This window comes from Leguminivora glycinivorella, chromosome 15 (genome assembly GCF_023078275.1).
Source record: "Leguminivora glycinivorella isolate SPB_JAAS2020 chromosome 15, LegGlyc_1.1, whole genome shotgun sequence".
Taxonomy (NCBI): Eukaryota; Metazoa; Arthropoda; class Insecta; order Lepidoptera; family Tortricidae; genus Leguminivora; species Leguminivora glycinivorella.
This window is the reverse complement of record NC_062985.1, coordinates 15,725,112-15,738,887: the sequence shown is the minus strand read 5'-3', so window position 1 is coordinate 15,738,887 and position 13,776 is coordinate 15,725,112. Positions and strand designations below refer to the sequence as shown.

The following is a 13,776-nucleotide window of genomic DNA, read 5'->3' as shown; positions in this document are numbered from 1 at the left end:
GAAATGTTCTGTTCGTATTTTCTAAACAACGTAACATACAGAGTGGGGCCTGTAACAAAGGCGAAGAATTGAACTGTAGGCTATTCTCCTTATACTGATCAACATTTGTTCAGTGACTTTTAAAAATTATGAAGTCTTTAAATTTTTAATTTTTCATACAAAATAAATATTAGCTTCAATGTACGCCATTATTGTTGTCATTGACGTTGTCTGTCACACTTTAGACTTAACAGAATTCGCAATACTCTGACTCCTCTTAGAAAAAACTTTCAAGGGTAATAAAAACTAAAAATACAAGTTATTTTTAAAAGTCGCCGAACAAATGTTGATCAGTATAAGGAGAATAGCCTAGAGTTCAATTCTTCGCCTTTGTTACAGGCCCCACTCTGTATAACGTGTTAACGTGCCTAACCTTTTAAATTATGTGTCTAAGCAAGGTAGATTTTTTTTTCTGAATTAATTTATTTAAACTATGGATCTTCTAATTTACATGGGATCGTCATGAAAACATCCTGTTGGCAATAAAAACTAAATCAATTACGAAACAAAAGGAAGTTAAAGGAAGAACACACTATAATATACATCCATTTCGATAGAAATCGACCTAACATTGTCAGAAACGGTCCAGCAATCTCATTAATTAACGTAATTTTGTCATCTATATGAATGGTTGGTTAGCAACCAATAAAATCAGGACAAAAATGTGGTCTGCAATAAATAAAAATAAGAATCACCAATAAATTATTAAGAATAAATTGCTGTCCGATTAAATGATACCACCAATTAAATTCACATACTGCCATTGGCCTTTCTGTTATTGACATTAAGATTTTAATTACCACCGAATGTTTTACATAAGCGTATTGAGCTTTGCACTTGTATGACAATAATTTTATGGACAAATATGGTATAGTATACCATTCGAGGAGAAATTTAATCTTAATTTGATTATAATGATTGAAGTAACCGAGAACACGCTTGCAAGGTTAACATTGACCAAGGGCAACTTGTCGCTCGCAACGCGAACAGCTTTTGCAACTTATTTTAATGAGTTCCCTTGTTTTTTATTCATATTATATGTTGGAAAACTTTAGATCATTTTCAGTCGGAATCAAAAATAATGAACAAAGCAAACCCACTACAATTCGACGTAGTTTCAGCGCCAAAACAGCAGAGAAACACATCAAAAAGCATTACTTCTCTTTGTCAGTCGGGTAAAAAGATAATTTAGTTGGGAAATATCCGCTTGGAAACAATAAGGGGCGCACCTCGACATGCCTATCTCGGCGATGGCATATTGAATCCAGCCACCGCGCAGTTTCGCAGTCAATTTGTCTGCTTTATTGTGTGTTCCACGCCGCCGTTGTTTGCCTTCGCCCGTCGAACATTCTGTCTGCCAATATCATTCAGAACCAACGTGTCTACGCTTTTGCACCTTAACACATTATCGGAAGACACAAACGACATCGACCATACATTTATTTACTAACTCACGACGGCTCTGATATCCTCGTATAAAGCGGTGGAAAACTGTTGCAATAGTTTTTAAATATCCATTCAACACGTTCTGATGAGGCCACCTATTACACATATTCTACTTAGAACCTGGACATTACAGTGTAAATAAAACTCGTTACGTTTTAGCTGTTATTTATTCACGCGTATCCGATTTCCTTTGTTTAGCGTGTCTTTTAGTCTAGATATTTGATACAATTACTATTGTGTCATGTCAGCACTATGATGTTTCCTGCAAATTCGTTTCACATTACAAATGCTGCAGCCTTCGTTACCTTTAAATGTTCTTTAGTGGCCCGACTTCCCTGAGGCGATCAATCGTACTTTAGAAGTACTTTAGATTGACAATCACGATTACCAGTTTATACCCCCATCGAAGAAATTATCAAACGCAGTTAGGCAGTTACGCATTATTAGTGTACATTTGATTGAAGCCACACCAAATGATAATTTTGATTATGTTATTGAGATTATTGCTAGTCGTTTCTTATTCTTCCGATCTTCATTCGATTTGGCAGATTCGAAATACCCATTGGTACATGAACTGAAGCATAAATCGTATTTCAGTAGACTAGTCAAGAACATCCATCGTTAGTGACATCCCTACTTGTGCTAAAATTAGCAGGGCTAATCGCTTAGAGGGGCATTTTCAGAATATGGGACCATCCCAATTAGCGTAAGTTGTTAACAAAAATTAAGTCACTGTCCGTTTTGTGACGGCAATTAAGCATGAAATTTCAATAAAAATATTGTTTTTGTGTTAATAATTATACATTCAGATTGTGAAAAAAGTAATTTTTTATACAGAGAGATATTATATGCTTAATTTTTGTTAACAACTTACGCTAATTGGGGGGACCCAAATTCTGAAAATGCCCAGAGACGGGATTATTGCGCACGTTTTTAAAAGGATCATAAGATCTAATTTCAATAGACCTTTCATTTTAGTGCAATATAAAAACAGGGCTTGATACACATCCTCATAAACCTATATAATGTGGTAGGTTCTCAGACGTAATTTACATCCGTAGAGACGGAGGCGTGGCCGTCGTCACGTCGCGTCGGCGCCAAATCTCGCCGGCGGATTGTTCCTGATCTCAATTTTCTCGTCTAGCATAAAATATATTCATTTCCCTCCGACAGATTTAAAATTAATACATGAAGCGAGATGAGGGTCAAGGATTTGTATCAAATACTTGTCTCCAGACCAGTGTCAAGTCATTATACAATGTAGGTATGTATTTTAGAGATTATATAGGCCGTCTAATTTAGATCTACGAATGTCTTTATAAACTTTTTCTTTAAGTTTATAGCGATATCCCTATTTTTTAAATGCGATATCTGTAGTATTACTTAATTTAGTCTGACCAGATTCTCAAAATTATCTCGATTCTGATTCTATCATTAAACCATTTCAAGACATTTTTGATTGCGTTAGTAGCGTCCATTTTTGCAGCTGAAGTATTGTACCAAGTATTACTCTTCCCTCATATTCCACGTCGATTTCATGTTCAATTATGCACCCCATTAAGATCGCGAGCGTGATCTTCGACAAAAATTCCTCGTATCCGATCTCGACTCTCGCGCGTCTCGCACCTTGATCCAAATACTTGTCACAATGTCTCGGCGACATCGTCACTAGTCGTCTTAGACTGCACCTCGCCTTGCGCACCACCTTGACGGAACACAGGCAAACGGTCATAGATAATTGCACATTGCATCTTAATTTCATCATTCCTAGTCTTACTAAATATCTACCAAGCTATTCTTCTCTAAACGTTTCTCTTAAATCGGTTGCGTTGCTAAAGTTAGCGTTGCAAATTTTAGGATTTCATTATCTGAAATTTACGGTACGTAAATTAATTTTAATGCCAGCCACACATATACGTGTGTGTGTGTAGGCAACAATGATGTGATTAGGTTGTGCGAGTTAGTAAAAGTAATGCTGAGTGAATGCACAATGGCCGTCTTCTGTTTAGTGAGAACATCCATTCACCTTTTACTTACCATTGTTTTTGAAGACGAAATCTTATTACAAGGTGATCATACGGACAGCATACCATAACAGGGACGAAAACATGCTTAATCTACATATTTAATGTTCTATATTGTATGAATCATCGAGTAAATAAACAATCTTGAGCGCAGGGCTAGGTGCCGGAACTGTTACGGAGTGGTTGTATTTAGGTTAGAGGTAATTAACTTATGATCGCAGTTGGAACTAATTTAATTCAGTTTAATTAACCGAACGACATGTGTACTCAGCTGCACGCGCGGTGGTCTGACGGCACCTCTTCTGCTTCAATAAAATTTTCGCAACAAAATTTCAACATTTTAATGTATCTCAATTATGAAAGATTTCTATATATTTCGCTTTGTATCAAAAGGTGTGCCGGCAACATTTGTTACGCAAGTCGATCACGTGGTCCGCCAGTGGTTATGTCGAACGAGTCAAGTATGTATCGACGGAACTCCTATCGGGCGTTGAGTAACTGGCTTTGGAAAGAGCGTCGTAACGTAGTTTCGATACAGCCTCGCGACGTAAGGCCGTGGTTGCAGTCACGTCGGTGAGAGGCGCCCCTCTCTGACGGAAGGTCGCAACTCGCTAGTGGCAGCAGCCGCGAAGGAGAACGGCCCCAGAATGGATCCTTGCGGAGACCTGCCCGACAGCCGTGAGCGAGAGCCTTGCATGCAAACAATGCATACGCCGACTTTTCCTCTACGGAAACACGATTCTAAAACCAATAACTTTTGTTTACCGACTATCTCGAAATTTTCCTAATGATTTTATCATTGGCCTTTCCGGTAATCAACTTTGTTTACATGACGTCATAAAAGATATGAAAAGACATTTCGATAAACGCCCTTTATGTTGATTGCGTTAAGCACATGGATAATAATATCTAATCAATTCATTACACACGCGCAAATAACTAATGTGTGCATAGTTCATTCACCGTAACGAACTATGTAAGTAAAGTCATCCCGAAGATGACCTCAAACTTTCGCAAGGGCTTGCAAATGCAACTATCAGAGTGTTTTTCTTGAATATGAGATAATGTTTTCGCGATGTTTCTTTATTTCAATGTAACCGAACGAAGAAATGTGAAGGCAAGGTATTCTGGTTCGGGCGTCACGCTTTAAGACTCGCATCGGCCAATAAGAGAGCGTTTGGCGCATAGAATCCAAGCAAAATGAGGAGTGGGCGCACTTGACTGGCAACAATGCGCGAGCTTGGAATATTGTTTTATTTTTCACATATAATTAAATGAATCGGTGTTACCTCACCGCTGCCGAGGATTGCGACAAGCGCGGCCACACCGTCCATTAGAAAGTCGGCGAATATGCAAATAGTATCGTAGAAACCTCACGAATAACTGGCCACTCACTTCTGCGATGAAAGTTACTAGGTACTACCGTTAATAAATTGTGTTACGACAATATCCTCGACCTCTATGCGTTGCCAAATCTGTAAACTGGTTTTTATAATGAATCTATTGGTTTGAAGTTTTTTGTTATTTTTAAAACGACTCTACATGTCTCAAAGTTTCATACTAAAAACGCTTTTACTTTTAACTAAACATATTGTTACGCTTAATTAATTTTAATTTTGTAGTGTCATTTATCGTTACGTCTTTGTAGTTGAGAATTTTTCCATTGTAATTCTTGCTGAGTTTGTCTTAATATGTCGCTTTGTTTTATTGTTTGCGGCTTATTTACCGTATTGTAATTATAATTCGACAGTTGTTTTGTCTTATTTTCCATATTGAGTTGAAGGAAATACATAAAGCCGTAAGCAATTAGCGTCGAGGCGATCACATCCCATCCGCGTGGAATCCCCGCCACCAGCCGTGTTCGAGTGAACCATATATTATCGCGGCTAGTGACGTGGGCCGCTATCTCAATATCATCATTCTGTATTCACGTTCCGCGTATCTAAAGTCGAATTTACATCGCGCGACCTGTACTCTGCCGTGTCACGTCAACAAGATAAAAAGCGGTATCACAAGACTTCTGTGCATTATGACTACTTGCGCTCGCTTCTCAAAAATGATTTATTTATTGAATTACTCCCGACAAGAAGGAAGCCATTAACTGTCAGCAAAACAACGCCCGGGCCCGTCCCCAGCCTACTACGTAGAATTGTTTGTTACTTTATATCTCACCGATCGAGAGCCGAACCGGTCCGTTTGTAGCGGCCTCTCACTTTGCAACTCCGTGTACCGCTTGCCGCGTACTGTGAAATTAGGTAACCACAATATATCTACAGGATAAAGAAATCCCCCTCGATTTAAACAAAAAACTGCTTAAACGCCCGTTTAAATATAATGAATGACGCAAGTAAACAGACTACCGGAACAGTGAACATGACGTCCAAGAAAGAATCACGGAGCGACTAAAAGGCGTTCGAATACCTTGAAAAACGGATGATGGATTTCCTTGTATTTTCCAGCCTTACCGAAGCGTACAATCAAACGACCTTCGCTAGAATACAAATAACTATACCAACGACCTTGACATAATACAATATGCAGATGCATTGCACTCATTACCCATATATATCTATAACTAACCATTTGTTTTGTTATGTTAGTGACAATACCAGAAAAGAAAGAGCAACAGGCAATATTATGGCAGAACATGAGCACACAGATGATGCGGGCGAGACGGCTGATCGCCGAATGCCAAAGTATTCCGTCGCGTAGCGCTCTTTATATCGGGCAGTGGTGCCGCAGAGAAAGCCGCCGCGCTCCCCGCGTGCCCTCGCACGCCGCCAACAGCGGGTTTTTTCCTCATTAGCTCCGTACTGTGGCTTGTGTTTATCAGTCGCGACTTGCGTTTTGATAGACGTCACACAAATGTTTTTGTGCGATTAGCGACTCTTCGATGAAATTGAAAAACATATGTCTTTTTGTTTATAAATGCTCCCCGGTGCTTAGATGAGTTTTATGGCGTAATTTACGCAATTACCTTGATGACAGCCGGCAGTAAACACGGCTCAATGAGCGGAAATCAATGCGGAACTAAACAGACCACCACAATCGACAAATGACGTTTTGAGCCTCATTTTCACCTGTAATTTCAGCGTTAGCTTGTAAAGCACGTGATCCAGTGGGTGTCAGTTAACAGGTTAGCGGCGGGACTTGTTGGGTTATTGCACGGTCCCCGCTTGACGGCGCACTCTTTAATAGGTTAATTGTCTGGCATTGTGGTGCTGGCACACATCGCAGCCGCGACCTTAAAGTGGCTAGCGGCCACGCATGTAGGTGTACGCGTCACCGGACCGACCATTCACATCGCTCACTCAGAGCCCACCTTAACCGAACCAGTATACCAAAAAACCTTCCACTACGCATACTTCTTAAAGATCTCGGATTCACACATAAAGTGGTTCCTTTAAGGCGATAGTTTATGAGGCGAAGTGAATACCAGAGACGCTGGACGATCTATAATGTGATTTTTCCTCACTACGTAAAGCGCGTAACATAAATATCGAATGACGAATTGACTTGTTCAAAGACATGCACGTGTTTGTTCTGCCAATCCCCTAAGCGAGTCAATAGGCCGCCACTTTCATTTTCCGTCGCAGTCACTTTTACATGAAACAATCATTTGTTGAACACAGTAATGAAGAACATGATAAATATCTGTTCGTTTGCGACCAACCGGACCGTGAATCCAAATCCGTACGACCTCCTTAAACGGATTCTTCGTATCGGTACAGTTGTATTTAGATGACATTGTTGTCCCACTTCCGAGTGAGAAAATAAAGTGAGTTTTACTCCGGTAGCTTGCGGATTTCGTTTATAAAAATGTGTAGGAGCGTGATGGTGAAATGGTACGATGCGTTCCGTCGTGCAGCGACGTTGCCAGTCCAGGGGAGTCATTCCAAACTGCTTACCGAACTTATGTCAAGCCGGCGTTCAGTGAAACCAGTGTATAGCTCTGCTTAGGCTTCTAATTGCAAGTACACTGGTTTATCAGTCGTTCACTCTCGGTAAGCCTCAAGAATGCAAGTCAGGCGCTGAAAGTCACTGCTTACCGACTCACCGCGGCCGCACCGACTGCACAGAGCTATTAGCCCAGGATAACCATATTTGGCTCTACAACGAGACCTGTCGTGGGTTTCTCGTGGGAGTCTACTGTTCTTTTATTGTCAACATCAACAGCAGGTGTTTGTTATCGCATCCGACCGATTGAGTGTGGACAATGACTACTTTACTTCATTTTCAATTGGCTCGATTAAAACGAAGCAAACAAAACTAAAACGAGTATCGTGCAAACTATATATGTAGTGTACAGTTTCAGTGTATATGCTCTATATAAATAATGCAAAAACTGCTTTTATGACGTCTAACACTATTTGAAAACAGGAAATAGCGGAAACCTCAGGCTTTCTGGTTATATCTCCATATTTATCATTTCAAGATCTTTGCTTTCTGTATCTCATTCTCAATTTTGTTAATCATGCGCATCATCGTCATTATTGATAGAGATAATATAGCTGCAGCATTCTTTTCGTAAATTTATACATGCTCGTAAAAGAACCGTACTTGTGTATAATAGTTTCTCCAACATTAATGAGATATGCTCAAGGGCATAATTTGGTTGAAGATAATACATATTTAGATCGCAATTAACCCGGCCTAGTTTACCTAATGGCAGCACACGTCTACGTACTGCATGTTTTGTGTAATATTTGATTGTGTTAGATTGTTCCGCATTCTGAATTATGATGGCTCTTTTTAAAGCATAGTAATCAATAATTTACACTAAATATAGGCTAAGATTTCAACTTTTATAAAGACAGGCAAAGACGGGACGAAGTATTACCGTATCAGGTGGTTCTAGATTAACTAATAATACAGTACTCTTTGTCCAAGTAATGCACAAGAAACACAATCCAAAGAATCAATCAAACAGAGTTCAAGCCTGACCAGAAATATAATGATGACTATTGTCACGAGGCCGCTGTTATTCTGATGTATGGGCATTTTCAGAATTTGGGACCCCCCAAATAACGTAAGTCATTAACAAAGATTAACTCACTGGGAGTTTTGTGACGATAATTAAGCATGAAATTGCAATAAGAATATTGTTTTCATGAATTGTTTAAGCGATTCAGAATGTGAAAAAAGTAAATTTTTAGACAGATTTTATGCTTAATTGATGTCACAGAACTGACAGCGTGTTATCGTAAGTTGCTAATTAGGGGGACCCAAATTCCGAAAATGCCCGTATGCGGTGATAGTTCAGTATAGAAAAGAAAATAATCTTATGAAATTCCGTAACACGGCGCGGTGGGCGTTTAGTCATATATTTCTGGCCAGGCTATAACAAGATGCGGTATTACCTAACCCTAAACCTCTGGAGACCTAAGTTCGATCCCTTGAGCTTACTGTGTAAAAAACCGTATTAACATTCCATTTTTCTTGTTTTCAGAAAATCTCAATTCCGGCACCCGCAACTAGCAATGGCCCGACTCATGAATCTACGTTTCACTTCAGCATCAATAGTAATGCAGAAATGGAGGGTCCACAGGTAAACACCAATATACTACTTATTGCCCTTGCTTTGCCCACTATGATCAAGGAAGCAGTCGAGTAGTCCTAGTTTAGTAATTATAGAAGGAATAATCACCCACTTACAAACTCCACATTTCATTTAAGCTATTTCTCAGTCTTTTTATGTGCAAATTCAATTATTGTAACTAAAGTCCCGCTAGATGTCGCTATTATCGCACTATGTTTCCCGGCCATGAATTAATTCCTGTAGAATATGATACAGCAGAAAATCATTTGACAAACTAGACGCTACTTTTGAAATTCTACAGTTAGCAATATTTGCGTTTTTATTTCAAAGTAACAGACATAATTATAAGAAAAAAGCTGTTGCCCTTGATATTTAGTTCAGTATGGAGAGACGGTACATTTAAAGCTGATTGGTTTATACTTTTATGACGTCGACAAATCGTACAACGGCAACACTACTCGATAACGATTAACCAATAAGCGAAAGATAGTTTCCTAGATAGAGGGCGCGATAATATTTATATTATACAATTACTTATTCTGAGCCGTAAGCCATAATTATTTCCATTATATGGGTCCAATAAAAATCGTCCGTTTATCCATGATTATGAGAATATAATTTTATTGCTAATGTTTTAGATATGTACATATGTACAGTAAGCTCCATTACATGTGGCGTTCTTTGTCTAAAGGGACCTTATTATTTCATTTATAATAACGATCTTTTTTTCAGAATTTATGTCAAATAGAAAGGACCTTATTTCACATGAACAAGTCCCTTTAGGCATGTAAAACCACATTTCTTAATAATTTAAACATTTAAGTTGAAACACCTGTAGGCCTAGCACGTGATTGCCGCGAGATAGATGACACGTCTTCTTCTAACTGTATTAATGACATAAGGACGGGTAGTCTTATCTCGCCGCAATCATGTGCTAGGCCTACTGTATTTGGATTGTCTTCGTGTGTCCACCAATGACATGTTCAACAACAATTGGACTTAGCCTCAATATATTCTAATGCATAAAAGTGAAAAAATTATCTTCAATTATGGGTGGAGTCGTACACAAACGAGAGCCTAGAGATAACCGTAATTATTTACTAAATTCAAGATGATTACAGATTGTTTAATTAACTTCAGGTTACATCATAGTGATATTTACAATTTTGTTTTAAACGAGACACTTTTAGTTTATCAACTTGGCCGTGGTTTATAAATCGTTTTTACAGCCATTAGTGGCTATGAAGTGACAAATGTTAATAGTTCTTCTCATAAATATATCTAAGACAAATAAATTTACTCTTAAGGGGATCACTGATTGAAAACAACAAAATAGCAATAAACTGAAATAAATGTCATATACAAAGAAAAAATTACCAAGGCTTCGAAGTGTCCAATGCTGGATTGGATCCTTGGTAATTTTTTCTTTGTATGTATATTGACATTTATTTCAGTTTATAGTAAATAATAGTAGTGTGTCTACTAAAAAACAAATTAATTTCCTATGAAAATAATTTAATTTGTTCTTAGAGTGAACAAAATAGCTTAATGCTATTTTGTTCACTCTAAGAACAAATTAAATTATTCAGTATTTTTTCGAAGTATTTAATAATTCGGATAGAAATATATATCTACTTAAAGTAAATGCATGAGTTGACCGTGACATCACTCAACTGTAGTTTATATAAATTCAATTAACAGATATGTAGTTCAAATTCGTTTTGACATTTCTTAAAAAGTAGCTGATTTGACTATATAAAAGGAATGATGCCTATAACTTAGAAGCTGTTGTCATCCGAGAACCTGATATTGGCCTCTTAAATATTACTCTAGTTAATAGTTTTCTGAAGCACCGGTAATGCTCACATTCATTAACATATAAACTGTGTAATTATATAACTTCAATATCATCTGATTGGTTTCACTGTTGAGCAAATATTGTTCCATGTTTACGTCATTCATATAGCGTATTGCGTAGAAAACAGTTGACATAGCAAATTTCACTGAAAATTGGGAAAACCAAATTAAAATTGACGCATTTCATGGCCTTCATGGGTTTTATTCTGTTTTTGAGTAACTCGAAGATTACGAGTTTCAGTTGACTTCAGAGTGGCTACCGTGGTTTTTTAATAGGTTACTTGTTAGCGTAAGCTAATCGTCTGGCATGGTATGGGCATGTGATGCGAAGGGATGAAAGTCATGTGACGAGAAAGGCATTGCGAATGAGTGTGGAAGGAAGTAACGGGAGAGGAAAACCGAGGAAAAGGTGGATGGATTGCGTGAGAGATGATATGAAGCGAAAGCAAGTGAATGATGAAATGACGGATGATAGGGAGGTATGGAAGCGGAAGACATGCTGCGCCGACCCCAAATGAATGGGATAAGGGCAGGCGAATGATGATGACTTGTTAGCGTAAACGTCACGGAAAATTACATACATTGTATGGAGAAAGTGAACAGCGCTCAGTGTTATTAGAACCAAAATTACATGCATTTTCCATGACTACTGATGTGCCGACGGAAAGTTTCCAAATTTCTGAAATTTTCACATAGGAAAACTTCGGAAACTTTCCATTCATTGTATGGACAGTTGTATGGATGGAAACTTTCCATTTCATAAATTAAAATTCCCTTTATTTTTCGTGAAACTTTCGTGAATTTTTCATGAAATTGAAGGTTTTTTTGGAAAGTTTCCGCAATTTGCACATCACTATCCATGACGCTTACTCTATCCAATTACATACTCAAAACTCATGATATATGCTCTTATTGAAACGTGATGATGGACCTATTATGAACTATTTAAACAGATGTGTTAACTTGAATTGTCAGAGTAAAGCTACGCTTACACGGACTATGTTTTCACGGCAACATATGGCAATGCCCATCGCTGTTTTCTTTTTTGTTAATATGGCATTTTGTTGCTATAGCTCAGGAGGCCACCGCTCTCTTACTGACATGTTAACCTCTATTTCGAACGAACGATAAGGATATTGGAAGTCAAAACTATTGTATACGAGTCCCAAAGTATATACTTCGAATAATTTGTTCAATGTATATGTGCAGCTTGTAATTGTAACAGTTGGTAACATCAATTCTTATCTCAATATTCGTTTTTACTTGAACTTGGCATCTGTTCAGTTATACTTGAAAACATAATTAGCGATTAATAATCGTTCTAGAATAATAAAGTAAGTTTAATCAAGTGATAAATGTTATTTACTCGTAGAAATGTGAAGTATCAAGTAAATTGTGTTGTATAGCTGTAAAATACCTATGTGAGGTTGTAATGAGACTAACATTACAGATGTGCGAAAAGTGTAGATTTGCCTTCGAATTGTTACGGAAATGTACGAACGTGTCATCATGCTATTTCAGTCAGTCTCAGTACAATATGTACTGACATTGACTGAACTAGCATGACAAATACGAACGTTTTCAAACACAGAGAACCTCCTATAGAGTAGAAATCTTGTATATTTTGTTCGCGATACGAGTCACCAGTGTTTGGGGTGCGAGGAGCGGGCGGGGAATGTGTTAAGCGCGCTGTGATTGGCCGTTTCAAGGACGGCGGGCAGTCGCGCCAGATGAAAAGGGACAGAAGTATGACTGTCCCTCTACTGACGCGTAAGTGGCCAATATAAGTTGACCTATGCCGGCTCTGAATAAATTATAAATATGACTTATTTGTGGAATGTAATGCCGTCTGTTTTTTTAAATTTGAGCTTCTTGTTACCTTTCCACACCATTTCACACTACAGGTGGACATCTTTAAGGCATCAAAATACCCTTTTTCAATTTTTTAGTGCGAAAAACACGCGCTGCTTTCGGGTCTGTTACTTGGTCGATACTGATCGGGCACGGCGAGCGCCCGCGCTTATATCAGTGCAAATACTAGGAAGGCTGGCGACCGCGAGTCGTCTTGTAATAGATGTCTATAGGGGTTGGTCTGTGTTTTCAAAGGAAACCCTTTTCGCGCTACATCTGTACTAATTAATCTAACTTGTAATGAAGCTGCATCACAGAGAGTTTTTTTTTCGTTACAATGTACCTACATACTTACATTTTTTCTACATACTAGCGGACAACGCAAAGTTTGTATCAATTCCCACTTATTGAATGTAATCAGTACTAAAGTTTACATAAGGTGGTGCATTTCAGTATAGCACAGCACAATGCACAATGTAGGAACGCTTTAAAACTGAGCATGCTCTGGTGCAGGTAACCTATACCTAAACTAAAGGTTGATTGTGTCATAAAGGCAAAAAGATGGTTAAAAAAAAAAACTAAAACAGATCCTAATATCTTTTGTGCAAAAACATTCCAAAAAACCGGCCAAGTGCGAGTCGGGCTCGCGCACAAAGGGTTCCGTAGCAGCAAACCAAAATTACAGTTAAATCAACCTATCTCAAAAACTATAAGAGATACTTTGATCAAACCAAAAATCGTTGAAAGAGTTAATTAGCATGCATCACCTCTATTTTTTTTAGAATTTTATACCCCGTAGTTATAAAAATAGAGGGGGGGGGGACATACTTTTTACGACTTTGAGAGCTGATATCTCAAAAACCGTTCACTTTAAGAAAAATGTTTTTTAGAAAACTTTATATCATTTTAAAAGACCTTTCCATTGATACCCCACACGGGTATGTACATCGAAAAAAAAATTTTCATCCCTCAGTTACATGTATGGGGGCCCCACCCCCAATTCCTTTTTTTTACTATTTA

At 38.1% G+C, this 13,776-nt stretch overlaps 1 protein-coding gene across 2 annotated transcripts in view; it reads left to right on the top strand.

Annotated features, from left to right (window-relative positions):
- LOC125233838 (RNA polymerase II elongation factor Ell) overlaps positions 1–13,776 on the top strand; it is a 77,917-nt gene that overhangs the window by 37,667 nt on the left and 26,474 nt on the right. For both annotated transcript variants that reach the window (XM_048139974.1, XM_048139972.1), the window contains exon 3: positions 8,959–9,057. In XM_048139974.1, the coding sequence (XP_047995931.1) occupies positions 8,959–9,057 (99 nt within the window). The remainder of the gene's footprint in view (positions 1–8,958; positions 9,058–13,776) is intronic.